At 39.4% G+C, this 19,763-nt stretch overlaps 1 protein-coding gene and 1 long non-coding RNA gene across 4 annotated transcripts in view; one reads left to right on the forward strand and one right to left on the reverse strand.

Annotated features, from left to right (window-relative positions):
• Positions 1–19,763, reverse strand: part of LOC143933531 (transmembrane protein 272-like) — a 154,206-nt gene that overhangs the window by 108,960 nt on the left and 25,483 nt on the right. For 2 of the 3 annotated variants that reach the window (XM_077456446.1, XM_077456451.1), the window contains one exon: positions 2,260–2,315. The exons of the other annotated variant lie outside the window; for it this stretch is intronic. In XM_077456446.1, coding sequence (XP_077312572.1) covers positions 2,260–2,302 — 43 coding nt within the window. In that variant the 5' untranslated portion in view covers positions 2,303–2,315. The remainder of the gene's footprint in view (positions 1–2,259; positions 2,316–19,763) is intronic. 3 annotated transcript variants of the gene reach the window in all.
• On the forward strand, positions 5,762–14,119 carry LOC143933524 (uncharacterized). Its single transcript, XR_013263112.1, has 2 exons — positions 5,762–6,825; positions 10,478–14,119. It is a non-coding gene; the product is annotated as an uncharacterized LOC143933524 (long non-coding RNA).

The following is a 19,763-nucleotide window of genomic DNA, read 5'->3' on the forward strand; positions in this document are numbered from 1 at the left end:
GGGTCAGGTAGGTCAGCGTGGGTCTCCTCTCCTCTTGTGTGTCATGGCTCTGGCTGCTTGGAGTGCCTGACCTTGCTGTCTACTCTACGGGCACGCTGCACACTATGGCTGAGATGCAGGAGGAGTAGGTCACCTGAAGTCAGGTAGGTCAGTGTATCATGCCAGTGTGGTTCAGGTAGGTCAGTGTATGTCATGTAGGTGAGTGTAATGATCAGTGTATATCAGGTAGGTGAGTGTAATGGTCAGTATATGTCAGTGTATGTCAGGTAGGTGAGTGTAAGTCAGTGTATGTCAGGTAGGTGAGTGTAATGGTCAGTATATGTCAGTGTATGTCAGGTAGGTGAGTGTAATGGTAAGTGTATGTCAGGTAGGTGAGTGTAATGGTTAGTGTATGTCAGGTAGGTGAGTGTAATGGTTAGTGTATGTCAGGTAGGTGAGTGTAATGGTAAGTGTATGTCAGGTAGGTGAGTGTAATGGTAAGTGTATGTCAGGTAGGTGAGTGTAATGGTTAGTGTATGTCAGGTAGGTGAGTGTAATGGTCAGCGTGGGTCAGTGCACGTCAGGCAGGGGTAACACCCCCCCCCCCCCCAGTGCTGGGCTCGGACTTCGGGCTGAAGCCCCTGTTTTTTGCCACTTGGCAACGCCCCCCAGTACAGACCTTTCGCAACACAGATGTTCCCTCCTAGCCTAACCCTACATACAAATCCACCAATGCAGACCCTCCCCAGTACAAATGCCCCCTCCTAACTTAGCCCCTCAGTATAGATCCCCCCAGTACAAAATCTTGCTCCCAGCCAATCCCCTCAGCCAGACCCCACCAGTACAGATACTCCCTTCCCAGCCTAACCCCTCAATACAGATCCCCAGTACAGTCCCTCATTCCCAGCCTAACCTCTCAGTAGAGACCCCCCCCCCCCCCAGTACCTTCTGCAGTACAGACCCTCCCTCTTAGTATAACTCCTCCATACAAACCTGCCAGTACGGATTCTACCTAGTAAAAATGCACCCATGCAACCTAGCACCTCAGTATAAATTACCCCTAGTATAGACTCTCTCTTTCAGCCTAACCCCTCAGTACAAATCCCCCCAGTACAGACCTTCCCTCCTAGCCTAACCCCTCCATAAAAAATCATCAGTACAGACCCTCCCCAGTACAGAGGCCCCCTCGCAACCTAACCCCTCATTACAGATCATCCCCCCAGCACAGACCCGCCCTCCCAGTCAAACCCCTCAGTACAGACCCCACCAGTACAGACCCTCTCTCCTAGCCTAATGCCTTAGTACAGACCCCCCCCCCCCCCCCCACCCCAGTACAAATGCTTCCTCCCAGCTTAAAGTGTTACTAAACCCACAACAGTAAACTCAGTCTGTATATGCAGTAAAGCATTCTTGTAATACTCACTGTGAAATCTAAAGGGTTAATCCTCTGCAATGTGTAAAAAGGCAGTTTCCAAAACATGTCCGGATAAGGCAGAATTACTTTAAACAGGCTGCACATGCTCAGTTTGGTGTGTATTGCTAGAGAGTTTTTTGTGTTTTTTTCTTGGGCGAGTGCATGTGATCAGCACAGGGCCAATCATCACTGTCCAGGCAAAGGGTCAGGGGTCCTGCATCCTGATGGGACATATAGTATTTAGCAGTTTATATTTACTAAAATAATTGCATTTCCATGTTCTCTGTACTGTGGGAGACCAGATATAGTGAAGCAGGCTCCTGGTTTTATTAACACTTTAACTCTTCAATACAGACCCTCCAGTATACCCCCCCCCCCCATCCCAGCCCCCTAAATAAAGACACCCATTACAGACCCCTTTGCTACTTGACTCCTCTCAGTACAGGCCTCTCTCAGTACAGACTCACCCAGCCTAACCCCTTAGTATAGACCTCCTCAGTACAGACAACCCCTCCCAGTCAAGCCCCTTAGTGCAGACCCCCCTTCAGTAGAGGTCTGCTCTCCCAACTTACACATGCAGTGGCAGTTCAGAAAGAGGGGAAGTCTGCTACTCATCTGTGTCATGTGACCAGAGCCGAGTGGGCCCTGAACTGCAGCTGTCAGCAGAAGCACCACTGCAGTACTATTATCATAGGCACTGCATTGCCGTACATGGTTAAACACAAAAAACACTGACTGGCACCCCAGAGTGCCAGGACATGGTGTGGACTACACCCCCTAAATGTGTCACAGCCTAGGATGTGCTGCAATGTTTTCTATTTGTCAGATTCTATTAACAAATCAATTAATATGTCAGAATTACTTACCTGTGGAGGTTTTATTATTATTATCAGATGAAGAATCAGACATAGTGAGAGTGTTTCTGAAAAAAATAATATGTATGATAAAATAAAATAGTCATACTGTATGTTATACTTTAAAGTAAATCTATAGGAAACACTTTTTTTTATTCCATTTTGGATAAAGTAAGGGAGTGTTATAACCCCTGTCAGTTTTTTTTTTTCATCTGTGTCTGATTGGTGAGATTTCCCTTCATTTCCTGTCCCATAGCCAAAACAGGAAACCTGCAAAGGAAATCTCTTGGGGCCCCCAGGTCACCAGAACTAGTATCCTCACTGGAAGATATTCCCGCTATTACTTTTCCGGGGACAACTCAAAATGTGGGATTTTCTTTTTGTTTCACTTTCAATGATGATGGTAAACAGGACAAATAGAAGGGTTGTATCTCCCTAACATGAGTAAAGGTAGCAAAAACATAGAAAAAGATTTGCCTTTAGCTATATTTTAACCACTTGCTTACTGGGCACTTAAACACCCTTCCTGCCCAGACCAATTTTCAGCTTTCGGTGCTCTCACAATTTGAATGACAATTACTCAGTCATGCAACACTGTACCCAAATGAATTTTTTGTCCTTTCTTTCCCACAAATAGAGCTTTCTTTTGGTGGTATTTGATCACCTCTGGGGTTTTTATTTTTTGCGCTATAAATGAAAAAAGACTGAAAATTTTGAAAAAAAACGCATATTTGTTTCTGTGACAGAATTATGCAAATTGTTAATTTTTCTTCATAAATTTTGGCCACAATTTATACTGCTACATATCTTTGGTAAAAATAACCCAAATTAGTGGATATTATTTGGTCTTTGTGAAAGTTAGAGAGTCTACAAGCTGTGGTGCGAATCGCACAAAATTGATCACATCTGATGTACTGGTGGCCTATCTCGCTTCTTGTGACCCGAACAAGTCAGGAAAGTACATACACCCCCCAAATGACCCCTTTTTGGAAAGTAGACATTCCAAGGTATTTAGTAAGAGGCATAGTGAGCTTTTTGATGTTGTCATTTTTTTCCCACAATTCTTTGCAAAATTAAGATTTTTCATTTTTTTTTTCTTCACAAAATTGTCATTGTAATAGGTTATTTCTCTCACGTGGCATGTGTATACCACAAATGACACCCCCCAAAAAATTCTGCTACTCCTCCTGAGTATTACAATACCACATGTGTGGGACTTTTTCACAGCCTGGCCACATAGAGAGGCCCAACATGCAGGTAGCGCCATCATGTGTTCTAGGAACATAAATTACACATCTAACTTGTTGACTATTTATTACACTTTTGAAGCACCAGGACAATGACACGTGACACTGATGACAGATGGCACTGATACGTGGCAATGATGACACTTATACGTGGCACTGATGACACGTGGCACTGATGACAGATGGCACTAATATGTGGCACTGATGACAGATGGCACTAATATGTTGCACTGATGACACGTGGCACTTATACGTGGCACTGATGACATGTGGCACTAATACGTGGCACTGATGACAGATGGCACTAATATGTGGCACTAATACGTGCCACCGATGACAGATGGCACTAATACATGGCACCGATGACGCGTGACACTGATGACAGATGGCACTGATAAGTGGCATTGATGACACGTGACACTGACAACAGATGGCACGTGACACTGACAGGTGGCACTGATGACAAATGGCACTGATACGTGGCACTGATGACAGATAGCACTAATACGTGGCACTGATGACAGATGGCACTATGTGGCACTGATGACACGTGGCACTGATGACAGATGGCACTTATACGTGGCACTGATGACAGATGGCACTGGGGACAAATGGCACTGACAACAGGTGGCACTGGGGGCAGGTAGCACTGGGGGCAGGTAGCACTGGGGTGGATGGCACTGGGGGCAGGTAGCACTGGGGTGGATGGCACTGGGGGCAGGTAGCACTGGGGTGGATGGCACTGGGGTGGATGGCACTGGGGCGGATGGCACTGCTGGGGGAGGATGGCACTGCTGAGGGAGGATGGCACTTTTTTTTTTTTTTTACTCGAGGCAGAACGGCTGCCGCTGCAGCCGTTCATCTCTCCCCTCTCACACTGTCTGTGTGAGGAGGGAGAGCGGCGCTGAGATATGATCTCATATGTTTACATATGAGATCATCTCCCATTGGACACGCCGATCACGCTGTAAACGGCCGCTGTGATTGGCTGTTTACAGCGATCTGTGTTTGCCTGTCCCCGGGGGACACGGCGAACACAGAATTTCCGAGATGCGCGCCCGCGGCGCGCATTGCGGAAGTAAACATCAGGACGTCCAGGGACGACCACCCGGACGAATGCGCCTGCTCTACGGCCGTCGTTCGGCTATAGGGCGGGCGCGAGGTGGTTAAGGCTGGGTTCATGTTGATGCTAATTAGATGTGGGTTTTCCCTGCATCCAATTTGAATGACAGGAGACTGTGACCGGCTCTCTATGGAGCTGGTTCACACAGCAGCTTGGCCATAGCTCCCAACTGTCCCTGATTTGGAGCAATGTCCCTCTGTCCCTCGTTCCTCCTCATTTGTCCCTCATATTGGTCTGATTTATATAGCTGTATATAAAATGCACTTTTTATCTATCAAAAAGTTTTTTTTCAGTACTAAGCCTTTCATCTGATTTCTAAACTGCTGCACTTGTAATTTTCAAAAGCCAATATAAAGGAACAGTAGTGGTGAAAAAAAAAAGCATTTGTGGGTTTAACCAATCTTGTTTTTTGACACTCCCCTGACGTGGCCAGGGGAGTGTCCTATGCCTGCATACTTTTGCTGATAGGTGTTCCTCATTCCCATCTCAAAAATTTGGGAGGTATGTGCATGGCGGCTGCGGTCCGAATTGCAGAAGGGTCCTGTGCGTCTTCTGGTTTGTTTTAGGTATGAATTTAGCAAAAAATTCAGACCTGATTCACACCTGAAACGGCAAACAGGAACAGGGACGCACTGGACCCCCCCGCTGTGAGCCGTGGCCATAGCTAGTGTGAACCCAGCCTAACAGTTTATACTGTCTTCAGAATAGAAAATAGTATTGATACACTTAGATTTAACAGAATACAAAAAACATTTTTGAATGGAACAAGAAATTATATATTATCTGGAGAGAAAAGAGACTGTTGTCACTAGGGGAATCAGCATGCATCTACCCTGTTGCCTGCTACTTGTCATTCTACCACCATGTGGTACCACTTTCCTACCTTGCTACAGCCTGCTTTCTTCCAGATTTAGGAGGTATAAGGCATGGCTCACTAGGATGCCCACGTGTCCCGGATTGTCCGGGATTGTCCCTGATTTGAGATTTTTGTCCCGTGTCCTCGGCACCTTCATTCCAGGACAATACAGTGTCACGGAACGAAAAAAAAAAAACACAGTGACCAGACCAGTCCACTCCTCCGACTCACTCCACCCGTCTGCTGCCACCCTTATAAAGTTTAAAACATCTCAGACTCTGTTATATTCTTAATATCTAAATTTTAATTGGCTTTATTATACTTTATTCAGGATAATAATATTCCCATCATACTGTGTGAATGCAAAACCTTGAATCAATTAATTCTGTGTTATGGCTTGCATAGCTGGAAAAGTAAATATTTAAAACCTGTCAGGATTTTGATGAATATTGTATATTTTATATATACTTTCAAGGGCTATGTAAAGTGATATTGTTTATGTAAACTTATCTAGTTCATTATATATATGTTTTTAGAAAGTCATTTTATGTGTAAGTGAGAAGGCTTATGTAAGTTGAGACAATGTTTTTCTAGACTCTAAGTCTAAAATATTCCTTCTCCCTCACATCCTGTCATTAGACTGTGGAGTTGTGATTTAAGTGTTAACACATGTTAGCTCTGTTATAGTAATCAATCACTCAGTCTACACTTTTGTAAGGAGGAGTTATCTTTCGGCCGGAACTCAGGAATGTAGGTTAATATATAATGGTAATACTGGCAGGGAGACTTCCTGTTGGATTCTGCTCACACAACGAGGCAGATGTGCTTTTAAGATCAAGCAAGCTAGAAGAAAGACACATGTCTTGCACACAGCCTTCCAGCATACAAAGGGTTATTCGGCCATTTTAAATGCTACATGGCATAACCTTAAATCTTTCTAAGACAATTTTTTAAGATACAAATGATTAACATTGTACTATTTTTGTAAGCATCCTTTTGTATTTAAATGTGTACAAATAAATACACATTTTTGAATTACGCTGACTCAGATCTAATTATGGAAATTCGTCTCACAAGAATTGATTGATTTCAACATATACGTAAGACTTTGAAATATCATAATATTTCATAATATTTCATATATTTCATATATTACAATTGGCGAGCTACAACCAGTTCAATCATAAGTCGGAAGTTTTTTTTTCAACTTCAATCCTTGTGATCAGAGGGGAAGTGATGAACAGAGATTAAACTTCGCAAAGATTGAAAAAGAACCTAGAAGAAAAATCGATCGATTGATTGTGAAAGACCGGAGAATTTCCAGCGGAAAAAAACTGACGAGTTTTTATTTGGTGAGTAGAAACGTAATATGGAATTTGTAGCTGTTTTAGCTGATGAAAGTACATTAGAATTTAAAGGTTTATCGAAACAGGTCTCTGATGCTGTTTTATGGAAATTAATGTATGATCAATGCTTTCAGGCAAATGCTGACATTGAGAAGGATAGATTCTCATTAGTTAAAACAAAGAAAAAAGTACGTAATATAATGAAACTTGTTAAAAGTTATAATGATATGGTGTTTGATATGCCAGGAAAACAAAGTCAAAGTGTAACTGAAAATGTACTTTTTGAATCTAGTTGTTCAAGTTGTGAGACTTTTTGTACATATATTGAAAATTTAGAGAATGCAATAGAAATTGCAGCAGAGCAGGAGAAGAAATATACTGAACAATTATTGACTGAAAAAATTGAATTGGAACATAAAATTGATGCATTATTGCAATCTCTGAAAGAAAATGAAAATCAAATTGTTTTCTTGACCCAGGAAAAATTTGAACATGAAAATATTCTAAATATACTTAAGACCCAATTACTGCAAGCTGAGGTTTTTGCACATGTTCAGTGCTCAAGGATGGAGGATGATGAACATATGATGAAGGCAGCCGTCAACGTCATATCCTGTAATGAGTCAAATGTTAATATTTCCTCAGACAATGAGAGTGGGAAGTCAGTTGACTTAAATAATACTGATAGTAAGCAGAAATGTAGATTTTCATCGCCATATGCTCAGAGGAAAGTCTATAAAAAGTTGAATAATAATAATACACAAAAGAGGTTGTATTATCCGAAAATTTTGCCCAGGCGTCAAGAGGTTTATTCTGTACGTTGGCACAGTAATCTGAGGTATAGAGGTCATAATAAGCAAATTCATTTTTCTTCTAAGAACCAAAGACAAAGATTGCAAACTGAAAATAGTCCATTGAGACAGGAAAGGTTTAATTATGTAGCATATAATACTCTGAAAACAGTCAGCAGTCCTTAAATTAACTGCAGATATGGTAAGAAATTTCTGGTTGACGTTTAATGGCTATGAATAAGGATTGATATGAGTTTAAAAAGATTTGGTTTTGACATTTGGAATATTATTGAGGACTTTGATATAATTTTAATATTTTTATCTATGTGTTATTGTCATGAGTATTAAGTTTTTATTTTTGTTTTGTTCAAGCTGAACATTGAAAGGGTTGTATTCAGTCAGCATGGTACTCAGAGAGACAGAGATGATGAGATACATGCCATAGGCGGAGCTAAAGCTTCAGAACAGACAGGAAATGTTATCAGGATTTAGGGAAAAGGGTTCTGAGTCACCTCCAACATTAAAATATGTGACTTCACTTTTAATAGATGAAAGTGGAAGGCCATGGTTACATGGTTTATTAAATGGTAAGAATACTAAATGGTTAATAGATTTAGGATCTGAACTCAGTTTAACTAAAAACAAATTATCTGTGAATATTGATTTTCCAAAATGTAATTTAATTGATTTCAATGAAAAGAAAATACAGTTGCAGTTAAAGTTTCTGATGTGACTCTCGAAATTCCCGGAATTTTAAAAACAAATATAGACATATGGTGTTGCCAAAATACAGAGAATATTTTAGGCATGGATGTGATTAGTAAATTAGATTGGATTATTGATTTAAGTAATTCTACTATATGGAAAGATTCATCTAGGCCCAAATCTATGTTAATAGATTCCTCAAAGTACAGTAACGTTGTAAGTATTTGTACAGCAGTCGCTGACATGTCTTCAGATTTTAATTGGTCACACACAGGAACCAATCTCGAATTGGAACAATCAGTTAGAGCACATAAAAGTCTTTGGAGTCAGACCAAAATGGATACAGGTTTGTTTAAAGATATTGAGATAGTATTGACAAGGAAGAGAAGAAAGGTTCATTAGTGATTTATAGTGATAGTTCATATGTTGTACGTTATCTATGTAGAGGTTTTGTGGATTCATCCAATAAGACTCTTGTGCAGAAAGAGACATTAGAAGTAGTTTTTGACCTTGCAGAGAGTAATCCTCTTGCATATGCTATTGTAAAAATTCCAGCACATAAAAAGATGAAAGTGAGTTATCTGTAGGTAACAGAACAGCAGATTTATTGGCAAAGGAAACAGCTTTTGCATGGAGAGTTAGTAGTCCAACCTGATATGGTATAAATTAATGCTGTGAAGAAAGTGGACACACATATTCCTTTAATTTCAGAGGAAAAAAAGGTTATAACGCTTTTTTCAGTCCTCATAGGTTGCCACGAAGTTATTATTTGGGTCATTAGACCATAAGTTTGTGTCATGACGAAAAAGGATTATTGTGTATTTATAGTTCACAGCACCTACAGGTGGGATTCACTAATGATGATGCTTTAATTATTGTTTAGAGGTTGAATAATCATGTTTTTCTAGTTTGGGATATATCAGCAAACTTCAGTTGTGACAGAGAATGTGTAATATCAGGGAATAGAATAGAGATTTCATGTATGATAACATTCGCAGTTTGTAGGTATTATTGTGAGGATGTATCGGATAATTAAATCTAGGATTGATAAAGGTTGTTGGACAAAGGAAATATTTGGGTTGATGTTGTTACAGTTATTTTTAATGGATGTAAGAAGCACAATTTCTGATGCTACAAAGTATTCTCCTTTTTGAGTTTAAAAGAGAAAGTAAAATGGAGTTTGTGTTGCATCGTGGAGTCAAAATTGATTGAAGAAGAGATACAAAATGGTTTCTCTAAAAATTTTCAGTTGAGAAAATAAAATGGAGTTTGTGTTGCCTCGTGGAGTAAGAAGGTATACAAAATGGTTCCTCCTCATATTTCTAAGTTTGAAAAAGAAAGTTAATTCATGATAAAAAGTGTCTTTGTTAGTTAGAAATATAAGTTTTTATATTACAATGTTTCTTGATTAAGAGAATAAGAAATAATTTGTATATATATATTGATAAGGTAAAAAGGTTTGTGTATGTTTAAAATGTTTTTTTACAAAGGGTTATTCATAGCAACCCTTAGGAATTTAGAATGAGACACCCATTGTTTTAGAAAGGTGGGAGGGAAAATACTCATTCTGTGGAACAATATAGCTCAGCGGAACTTTTAAGCTAGTCTTAAAAAGGAAAAAGGTGGGAGTTGGTGTTTAGGAGTAGAATTGTGTAATAGGAGAGGAGACAGTCAATTACTGGAGGGCACACATTCCAGGGAGATTTTTTCTCCAGCACACACAAGACATATATATATCATGAAGGATTGTTATTAAATCCAAGCACATATCGGATTTAATCTTCAGAATAATCTATTTTTTGATATTTTACAATTGATATTGTTTTTTGTAACATTTTGTTATTTTGTTGTTAAAACAAAATTATCTTTTATATAAGATAAGCGGTCTATTAAGTAGACCAGGAACAGAAAGGTTTATCTAAGATAAAATTAGATATTGTTGACACAAGTCTAAGACAAGAAAAGATAAAAGAGATGGTGACACGTCACAGAGTTTCAGGAGTTGAAACATGGAAAAGTAATTGGGAAAGTCCATGGACATTTTGGGATGTTCAAGGGGTACAAATACTTTCTTAGTTCAGTGAAACAAGTATGCAGAAAGAAAAATGTGGGTATAACACATTTTATATTCCAAGATAATGATGCTGCCTTTATTTTTTCAGGAATTAAAAATAAAAATCGAACCTGAAGAAAGTGCGTATTCCAAAAGAAAAAGATGTCAGCACAACAAATGAAAAGTTTTAAAGAGAGGAAGTGTATCATCACTACAGGATGCATCTTTTCCCTAGTGACAATTTTATTTGTGATAAGATATATCAAGAACTGCTCAAGTTATATAAAGACTAACAGGAATGAAGAATTACACAACAAAGATCATATGTTATTCAGAAATAAGAGAGATGTAGACATTGATATCAATGCAGATGAACTGAAAAATAAGAACATTGATATCATTACAAAGGACAAAAATTATAGAGTTATTGATATTAGTGCATATGATAAAAATCATAATTTTAGAGATGTTGATATTAATACAGCAGAAGATTTGTATGGATTTTTATGTATTGGTGATGGATATCGTTGTTGTTTACAATTGTATTTCATTCACAGCAATGATATTGACATCAAAGTTAAAATAGAATCCAAAACAAAGTTTGTTAAGATGCAGGGATCTTATAGACTAAATAACAAAACCGGAACTTTTGAGTGTAACATATTGTTGAGGAGTTTCTGGTCTATATTTTTAAAGGGTAATGAGTCAACAATTTGGTCTGGAGATGTTACTAATATTATGACAAGATCTGGGAAAATACTTTATTCCTTTGATCAATTTTATTATCTTTTTCAAAGTTTTGTAAAGATATTAAATCCAAAATATTTAAACATCATTGGAGATGAAAAAGGAGATGTTGTAAGAACATGGGATTTTAAAGTTATAAGAAAATTTACTGAAATAAGGGTCAAAATCGATATCTTTATAGTTGATAAGATTGTTCCAGAAATTAATATTTTCCCACAATCTTTGAAAATTATGGAAGATAAAGATAATTTGCATTTGATATGTGATACAAAGATATCTTTACCTCAAAATTCATTGTTGACTTGGAAAAGGAATGATGAGTTTTTGGGTAGTTTTTTTTATAGTTCTACTGTCATAATTCATAAAGGAATTTTTGGTAATGTGAATTGGATTAATAATACATTTGTTTATCAACAAATGAGAGTATCTTTGAATGATACTGGTATATATAAATGTTGCATATCAATAGAAAATTATCCGGTGAAATGTGCAAAGGCAAGTGTTGTTGTTATGTCTCCAAGGAAAACTCCATGTGTCAATAAGAAAAGTTTCTCTGCAAGCCCTTTTCAGATTAACCATTTCCAATCCAGAACTCTTTTGAGAGAGGGAAAGTTTGTCATTGTTTTGTGGAACTTTAATGTTTCAGAATGGAAAATTTCTACAAGGTTTCCACAATGTCAAGGACATCTGGTTAATATGGAATTGGGTATTGAGAGATGGTTTGGAATTAATAATAGAAATTATAACAGAAATAAGCGTGGTATTGTTGAAGGTATTTTAGGAGGGATTGGCACAATCGGGAGTATAACAAATAGTATGGATATTAGTACTTTAAAGTCTGATCTAGAAACTGCTGGTTTAGTGGGAAGTAATGGTATTAAAATACAAAGACATTTAAATCAGATTTTAGAAAATATGGTAATTAAAACTGCTAATATAATGGGTCCATCTATTTTACATCTTCAAAATATTACTCTTGATCTGATGAGAAGTGAACAACATTCTCATATAGCCAGAGCATGTTTAGAAATTCAAACGGAATATTCCACTAATTTTAAAATAATTGCGCAAGCATTTCAGAGTGGAATAACTCCTCTTGGCATTTTACAGTATTTGCCCAAAGAATATTTATATGCGATAAATCATACAGATTTATGGGTAAATAAATGGATAGGATGCAAGCAGGACATATGTTATAGTTCTTCTATGATTCCAATAACCGGAAAAGAACAAATTTTGGTTCCAATCACTGTTTTGGGATTACCTGTCAGTAATACACAATTATTATACTATAAATTACAGTATACAGATTTTGTATTTAACAATGAAAATTCTGAATTAGAACAATTAGATTTGTCATCATGTTTACAATTCCAGTCTAAAATTATATGTTTACCTAATCAAGATAAAAGCATATTTCATTCTTGTTATCATAATCATACATTATGTTCAGCAAGAATTGAAAATAAAATTAATTCTGAATTAGTTACTCGTGTAGATAAAAAGAAGGTCTGTTTTCAAATTATGTCAGATACAGAAAGGGTTAAAACTTTTTTCTCTTCTTGTACAAATACAGAAAACCTAAATCAAGGGTTGTATTGTATAGAAGGAGATATTGTTGCAATAAGTATTAATGGGTTGAGAACAAATTTAACAAATATGTTTATGAAAAATATTAGCGCTCTACCTACACAGTATAATATTTCCCAAATAGATGAATTTCCATGGGAAAAATGGGCAAATATAATTCAAAAGGATCAAGGTTTATTAATAGCTTTGGCTAAGGAATTGCAGAATGCAGAAGTATTGTTTAAACATGAACAAGGTAATTTGCAAGAAATATCACATCAATGGTCAGAATTTTCAGGAAGTAATTGGTGGAAAAGATTTAGTAATAGTGTATCCATGTGGGGAAAAACTTCGATAACTTCAGCAGCAGGAAATATTTTATCACATCCTATTGTAATTATTTTTATTATTATCATGTTATTCCTTATATTCCAGTTATGTTTAATGTTTAGAATGAAAAAATTATATAATCGAATTAGAAGTGATATTAAGAAAGGAGATGATTTGTTACAAAGTAAATTAAAGAGGAAAATTGGGTTTTGAAGGTATGAATCCAATTGTGCAGGACAAAGCATTTGGAATTATTGAATCAAAGTTTGTTTGAATGTGACATGAATGATGATGGATGAATTTTAATCTGAAAAATATGATTAGTATTCATATTTCAGAGGGGAATGTTATATTCTTAATATCTAAATTTTAATTGGCTTTATTATACTTTATTCAGGATAATAATATTCCCATCATACTGTGTGAATGCAAAACCTTGAATCAATTAATTCTGTGTTATGGCTTGCATAGCTGGAAAAGTAAATATTTAAAACCTGTCAGGATTTTGATGAATATTGTATATTTTATATATACTTTCAAGGGCTATGTAAAGTGATATTGTTTATGTAAACTTATCTAGTTCATTATATATATGTTTTTAGAAAGTCATTTTATGTGTAAGTGAGAAGGCTTATGTAAGTTGAGACAATGTTTTTCTAGACTCTAAGTCTAAAATATTCCTTCTCCCTCACATCCTGTCATTAGACTGTGGAGTTGTGATTTAAGTGTTAACACATGTTAGCTCTGTTATAGTAATCAATCACTCAGTCTACACTTTTGTAAGGAGGAGTTATCTTTCGGCCGGAACTCAGGAATGTAGGTTAATATATAATGGTAATACTGGCAGGGAGACTTCCTGTTGGATTCTGCTCACACAACGAGGCAGATGTGCTTTTTAAGATCAAGCAAGCTAGAAGAAAGACACATGTCTTGCACACAGCCTTCCAGCATACAAAGGGTTATTCGGCCATTTTAAATGCTACATGGCATAACCTTAAATCTTTCTAAGACAATTTTTTAAGATACAAATGATTAACATTGTACTATTTTTGTAAGCATCCTTTTGTATTTAAATGTGTACAAATAAATACACATTTTTGAATTACGCTGACTCAGATCTAATTATGGAAATTCGTCTCACAAGAATTGATTGATTTCAACATATACGTAAGACTTTGAAATATCATAATATTTCATAATATTTCATATATTTCATATATTACAGACTCTCACACATGACATGACAAATCATAGGCTGGCTGGCTGCCAGGCTGGTTGCTAGGCTAGGGGCCGCCCCGCGTCTAGCAACCAGTGGCATCAACTGAGGCTTGAGGGGCGGACTGACAGACATGTAGGCACTGGCAGCCAGTGTGGGCAGTGCACCCGCCCGCATCCTACGGCTGAGAGCAGCGTGCTCGCCCACCGCCCAGTCCGAGAGAGAGAGCAGCCATACCAGCCAGCCAGCATTGCACAGAGTGACACCAGTGACAGTGACCAGACTCGTCACCACCAGACAGAGCCACAGTTGTTCAACTTCTCTCCTCCTGAGCACTGCAGCCAGCCAGCCTGAGCCTCGTCTGACTGAGTCCTTCTCAAGGCTCCTCCTGCCCACGAGGTCCGCAAGTTTTCCGCCTGCAGTCAGTGCCAGACATTCTTCCAGGACCAGGACAGGTGTACTGTACTGTCTGTGTTAAGGCCCGTACACACGATAGGACTTTTTGACAACAAACATGCAAATTAGCTGTTTTAAGGCAACATCCGACCGTGTGTACGCTCCATCGGACAAACTTTTTCGGTTTTCATCTGACTTTTGTTGGCTGTGCAAACAGACAAACTTTCCGACAACAAAAGTCCGATGGAGCAAAGTCCGATCGTGTGTACAGAAAACCATACCAGACTTTTGTACAAAGTACAAACACGCATGCTCAGAACCAATGCAAAAGATCAGACAACAATACAGAAGTTGACCAAAGGTGGCGGTAAAGAGCAGAAAAACCACGTGATTTGGTGAAAGTTGGCTGAAAAAGTCCTGCCGTGTGTATGCTTAACTAGTTCATGGCCAACGCCCTTTGTACAAAAATCCACGGGAAAATTTGTACAAAGTCAGATTGTGTGTATGAGGCTTTACACTCACACTTTGTCCCCCTCCATTCTGCTGCTGTCACCCTCCAGTTTTCCTCCATGTCCCCCTCTGTTCTGCTGTCCCCCTCCATTCTTCCTTCGTGTCCCCCGTCGTTCTGCTGTTCCCGTCTGTTCTTCCTCTATGTCCCCCTCCGTTCTGCTGTCCCCCTCCCTGTCCCCCTCCATTCTGCTGTCCCCCTCTGTTCTGCAGACTCACACCTATGTGTGTGGCTGCAGGTGTGGGAATTGCAGTGATTCTCACATTCACAACCACACGCAGTGAAAACACGCTGCTATGTGAGAACATCTGAGGCTGCCAATGATTTTGATATATAAAAACGCAGTGCATTTGTGGGTGCAGGAACCACAGGGCCGCGTTTTGAAAAAGGTGCATCCCTTTTTTTGTGTGAAATGCATGGGCTGCTGTGCCCAGGCAAATGCAGGCCCCAAATATCCAAAGATGTGAACCAAAGGGTAAGTGTCTCCAAATTTCAGCTGCTGTTTGGTACCTGCATGGCCAGTCCATTCTCGGCATATTAATCAAGCTCATTTGTTTAGCTGTGCTCAGACCAACTATAGTTGCCTAAGTAATAGATGCATTTGTTAGCCCAAGGCTCTAATCTGTGTAAAGTTGGCTTTACACTATTAAAGTTTTGTTCAAAATATTTGCATTATTAACAGCGAAGAGCAACGCTCTGATAGATGCATCATACTGATCCTCTCAGCTGTGATATTTAAGCACACTGTTGGGTAGTGAATTTTAGATTTAGCCTTGCTGGCATGGGTTATCGTGACCTTGAAATCATTGTTGCAGTGTGCCTTGTTTGTCACACCACTTGTTCAACTGTACAGTGCTTTTGACTGCTGATTACACCTTTATTTTTATAGTAAAACTAATAAAACTTTTGTTTTAGGCACCACTCATAAAGGTACCATAAAGAAAAACAGAGTTCACAAGTGCAATAAAGGAAATGGGAGGTCTAAATGGGATGGGATTAACCAGAATATAAACATCCCTTGTAATAGGAATATAGCATGACAGGTCTTCTTTAATAAGACCCCATTACTCGCCTCTAGGCTGAGAAGCCTGAATTAAAAAAAAAAAAAAAACAATCCTGGCTTCGATCGTACCAGTGAGTCGGTAGAAGATGGAGTCCCCTCTCGCCTCCCATAAGAATGATCAAGCAGCGGAATAGCCGATATGATCATTCTTATGATGTAGGGAATCGCCCGCTGAAAAAAACTGATATCTGAATGATGCCTGTAGCTGCAGGCATCATTCAGATATCCCCGCACAAAGTCAAGGATGTCATATAACGGCCGTCAGGTGGGAAGTGTTTAAAACGCATTTTTTTTTTTTAACACAAAGTTGTCAATTTTTACAATATTTCTAACACATAGCATGTACATACCAAAAATGACACCCCAAAATAGATTCTCCTACTCCTCCTGAGTACGGCGATACCACATGTGTGAGACTTCCACAGCCTGGCCACATACAGAGGCCGTCTAGTGTCACCACACAACATGTCACCACACAGTGTAAACACACATGTCCCCAAATAATAAAAACACCTGTCCTCCACATATGTCCCAATAATGTAATTTTTCTTTTACCAAAAACATGTAGCAGAATACATTTTGGCCTAAATTTATGACAAAATTTGATTTTATTGGATTTCTTTTAAAATAAAAAGAAGAAAATTTTTCGCTCTTTTTTCGCTTATATCGCAAAAAATTAAAAACAGAGTCGTGATTAAAAACCACCAAAGAAAGCTTTATTTGTGTGAACAAAAGGATAAAAATTTAATTTGTGTACAGCGTAACAATTGTCATTGAAAGTGTGAGAGCGCTGAAAGCTGAAAATTGGTCTTGGAAGGAAGGGGATGAAAGTGCCCAGTATTGTAGCAGTTAAAATAGACAGAGAGCTAACACGTTGTCTGAGCCTACCTTAGAGATGAACTTCACGAAAATAGTCAAAGACTGCTTAGCAAACAGTCTGTAATGTGCAATATAATGTATATAGTGCAGAAGTACAATATGGTGTACAGTTAAACCTTGGATTGTGAGCATAATTCGTTCCAGAAACATGCTTGTAATCCAAAGCATTTATATAACAAAGCAAATTTCCCCATAAGAAATAATGGAAACTCAAATGATTCATTCCACAACCATTTATCCATAGGTCCTTCAGTTTATAGTCCATATAACAAGATGTGCAATGTGATAGATTGTATAACCATAAAATGGCCATCCACAAATGGGAGCCTCCACAAGAGGTTAAGAAGCAGGAGCTACAGAGCATAAAAGAGAAGAGAGGTGTCTCTAAGCCCTTGTACACATGGTCGGAGATTCCGTCGGAATGTGTCCGATCGGAGCGTTTTGTCAGATATTCCGACTGTGTGTGGTCTGCATCGGACTGTTTCCCTCTGAATATCCGTCGGACCAACTTTTCCAACTTGCCGGAAATATATTTCTGACAAAATGCTCCGATCGGACATACTCTGATCACCTGTAGAGAATTCTGATTGGACAAAGTGCCACGCATGCTCAGATCAAATTCCTACACCAAAGCTATTGGCTACTAGCGTGAACATAGTCCCATCGTAACGAAATAACGTCATCACGTCGGATTTTCCGACAACTTTGTCCGACCGTGTGTATACAACAGTTTCGGACAAAATCCGTCAGACAAAATCCGTCGGACAAAATCTGACGGATTTGGTTGTTGGAATCTCCGACCTTGTGTACAAGGGCTTAGTGTAGCAGTTTGATTACATTTAATAAAGGTAAAACATTTAGCATGTTTGATGATTAACCACTTAACAACCGCCCATTGCCGATTAACGGCATCAGGGCGGTTGTTTAACTCTAAGAGGCCGTTAATTAACGGCCTCCCAGAATTCTGCTCTCGCGCGCCCCCTCGGGCGCGCACACGAGAGCATCCGTGACCGCTGGGTCCAGTGGACCCGGCGCATCACGAATCACGGTAAACGGCCGCTCATCGCGGCCGTTTACCACGTGATCGCTCCGTCAAATGACGGAGTGATCACTTGGAAACAAACCGGCGTCATGTTATGACGCCGGTTCCTCCCTCCCCCTCTCTGTACCGATCGGTACAGCGGAGGGGGAAGAGATCGGTGTCAGCAGCGATGTGGGCTGCATCTGCAGTGCCCACATCGCTGCTCACCGAAAATTAACCCCTCAAATCCCTGCAAATACTCTGCATTACTCTGCAATTCCCTGCAAATACTCTGCATTACTCTGCAATTCCCTGCAAATACTCTGCATTACTCTGCAATTCCCTGCAAATACTCTGCATTACTCTGCAATTCCCTGCAAATACTCTGCAATTCCCTGCAAATACTCTGCAATGCCCTGCAACACTCTGCATTGCCCTGCAACACTCTGCATTGCCCTGCAACACTCCGCATTGCCCTGCAACACTCCGCAATGCCCTGCAACACTCCGCAATGCCCTGCAACACTCCGCAATGCCCTGCAACACTCCGCAATGCCCTGCAACACTCTGCAATGCCCTGCAACACTCCGCAATGCCCTGCAATACCCTGCAACACCCGCCAATACCCTGCAACACTCTGCAATGCTCTGCAACCCCCGCCGATACCCTGCAATGCTCTGCAACCCCCGCCGATACCCTGCAACACTCTGCAATGCTCTGCAACCCCCGCCGATACCCTGCAACACTCTGCAATGCTCTGCAACCCCCGCCGATACCCTGCAACACTCTGCAATGCTCTGCAACACCCGCCAATACCCTGCAACACTCTGCAATGCTCTGCAACACCCGCCAATACCCTGCAATGCTCTGCAATGCAGTACTCTGCAACACCATGCTCTGAGATACCCAGCCATAGTCGGTGATACCCTGCAATACCCAGCCATAGACATCTCCCGCCGCCCTCCGCCCTCCGGTGCTTCTACCGAATCGCTAATACGATCAAAGCCAGAATCTTTTTTTTTTTCAGGCTTCCCAGCTTAGAGGTGAGATGTGGGGTCTTATTGACCCCACATCTCACTGTAAAGAGGACCTGTCATGCCATATTCCTATTACAAGGGATGTTTACATTCCTTGTAATAGGAATAAAAGTGATCAAAAAAATTATTTTTGGGGAAAAAAATGTCAAACTAAAATAAATAAAGTAAAATGAACAATAAAAAAAAAAGTTTTTTTTAAAGCGCCCCTGTCCCCATGTGCTCGCATGCAGAAGCGAACGCATGCGTAAGTCCCACCCACATATGAAAACGGTGTTCAAACCACACATGTGAGGTATCGCTGCGAACGTTAGAGCGAGAGAAATAATTCTAGCCCTAGACCTCCTCTGTAACTCAAAACATATAACCAGTAAAAAAAATGTAAATCGTCGCCTATGGGGATTTTTAAGTAGCGACGTTTGCCGCCATTCCACGAGCGTGTGCAATTTTGAAGAGTGACATATTAGGTATCTATTTACTCAGCGTAACTTCATCTTTCACATTATGCAAAAATTGGGCTAACTTTACTGTGTTTTTTTTTTTTTAAGCACAAAACAGTTTTTTTTCCAAAAAAAAGCATTCGAAAAATTACTGCGCAAATACCGTGCGAGATAAAAAGTTGCAAAGACCACC

Source organism: Lithobates pipiens, unplaced genomic scaffold, assembly GCF_037356315.1.
Source record: "Lithobates pipiens isolate NorthernLeopardFrog02 unplaced genomic scaffold, aLitPip1_a1.2 Scaffold_10, whole genome shotgun sequence".
NCBI lineage: Eukaryota > Metazoa > Chordata > Amphibia > Anura > Ranidae > Lithobates > Lithobates pipiens.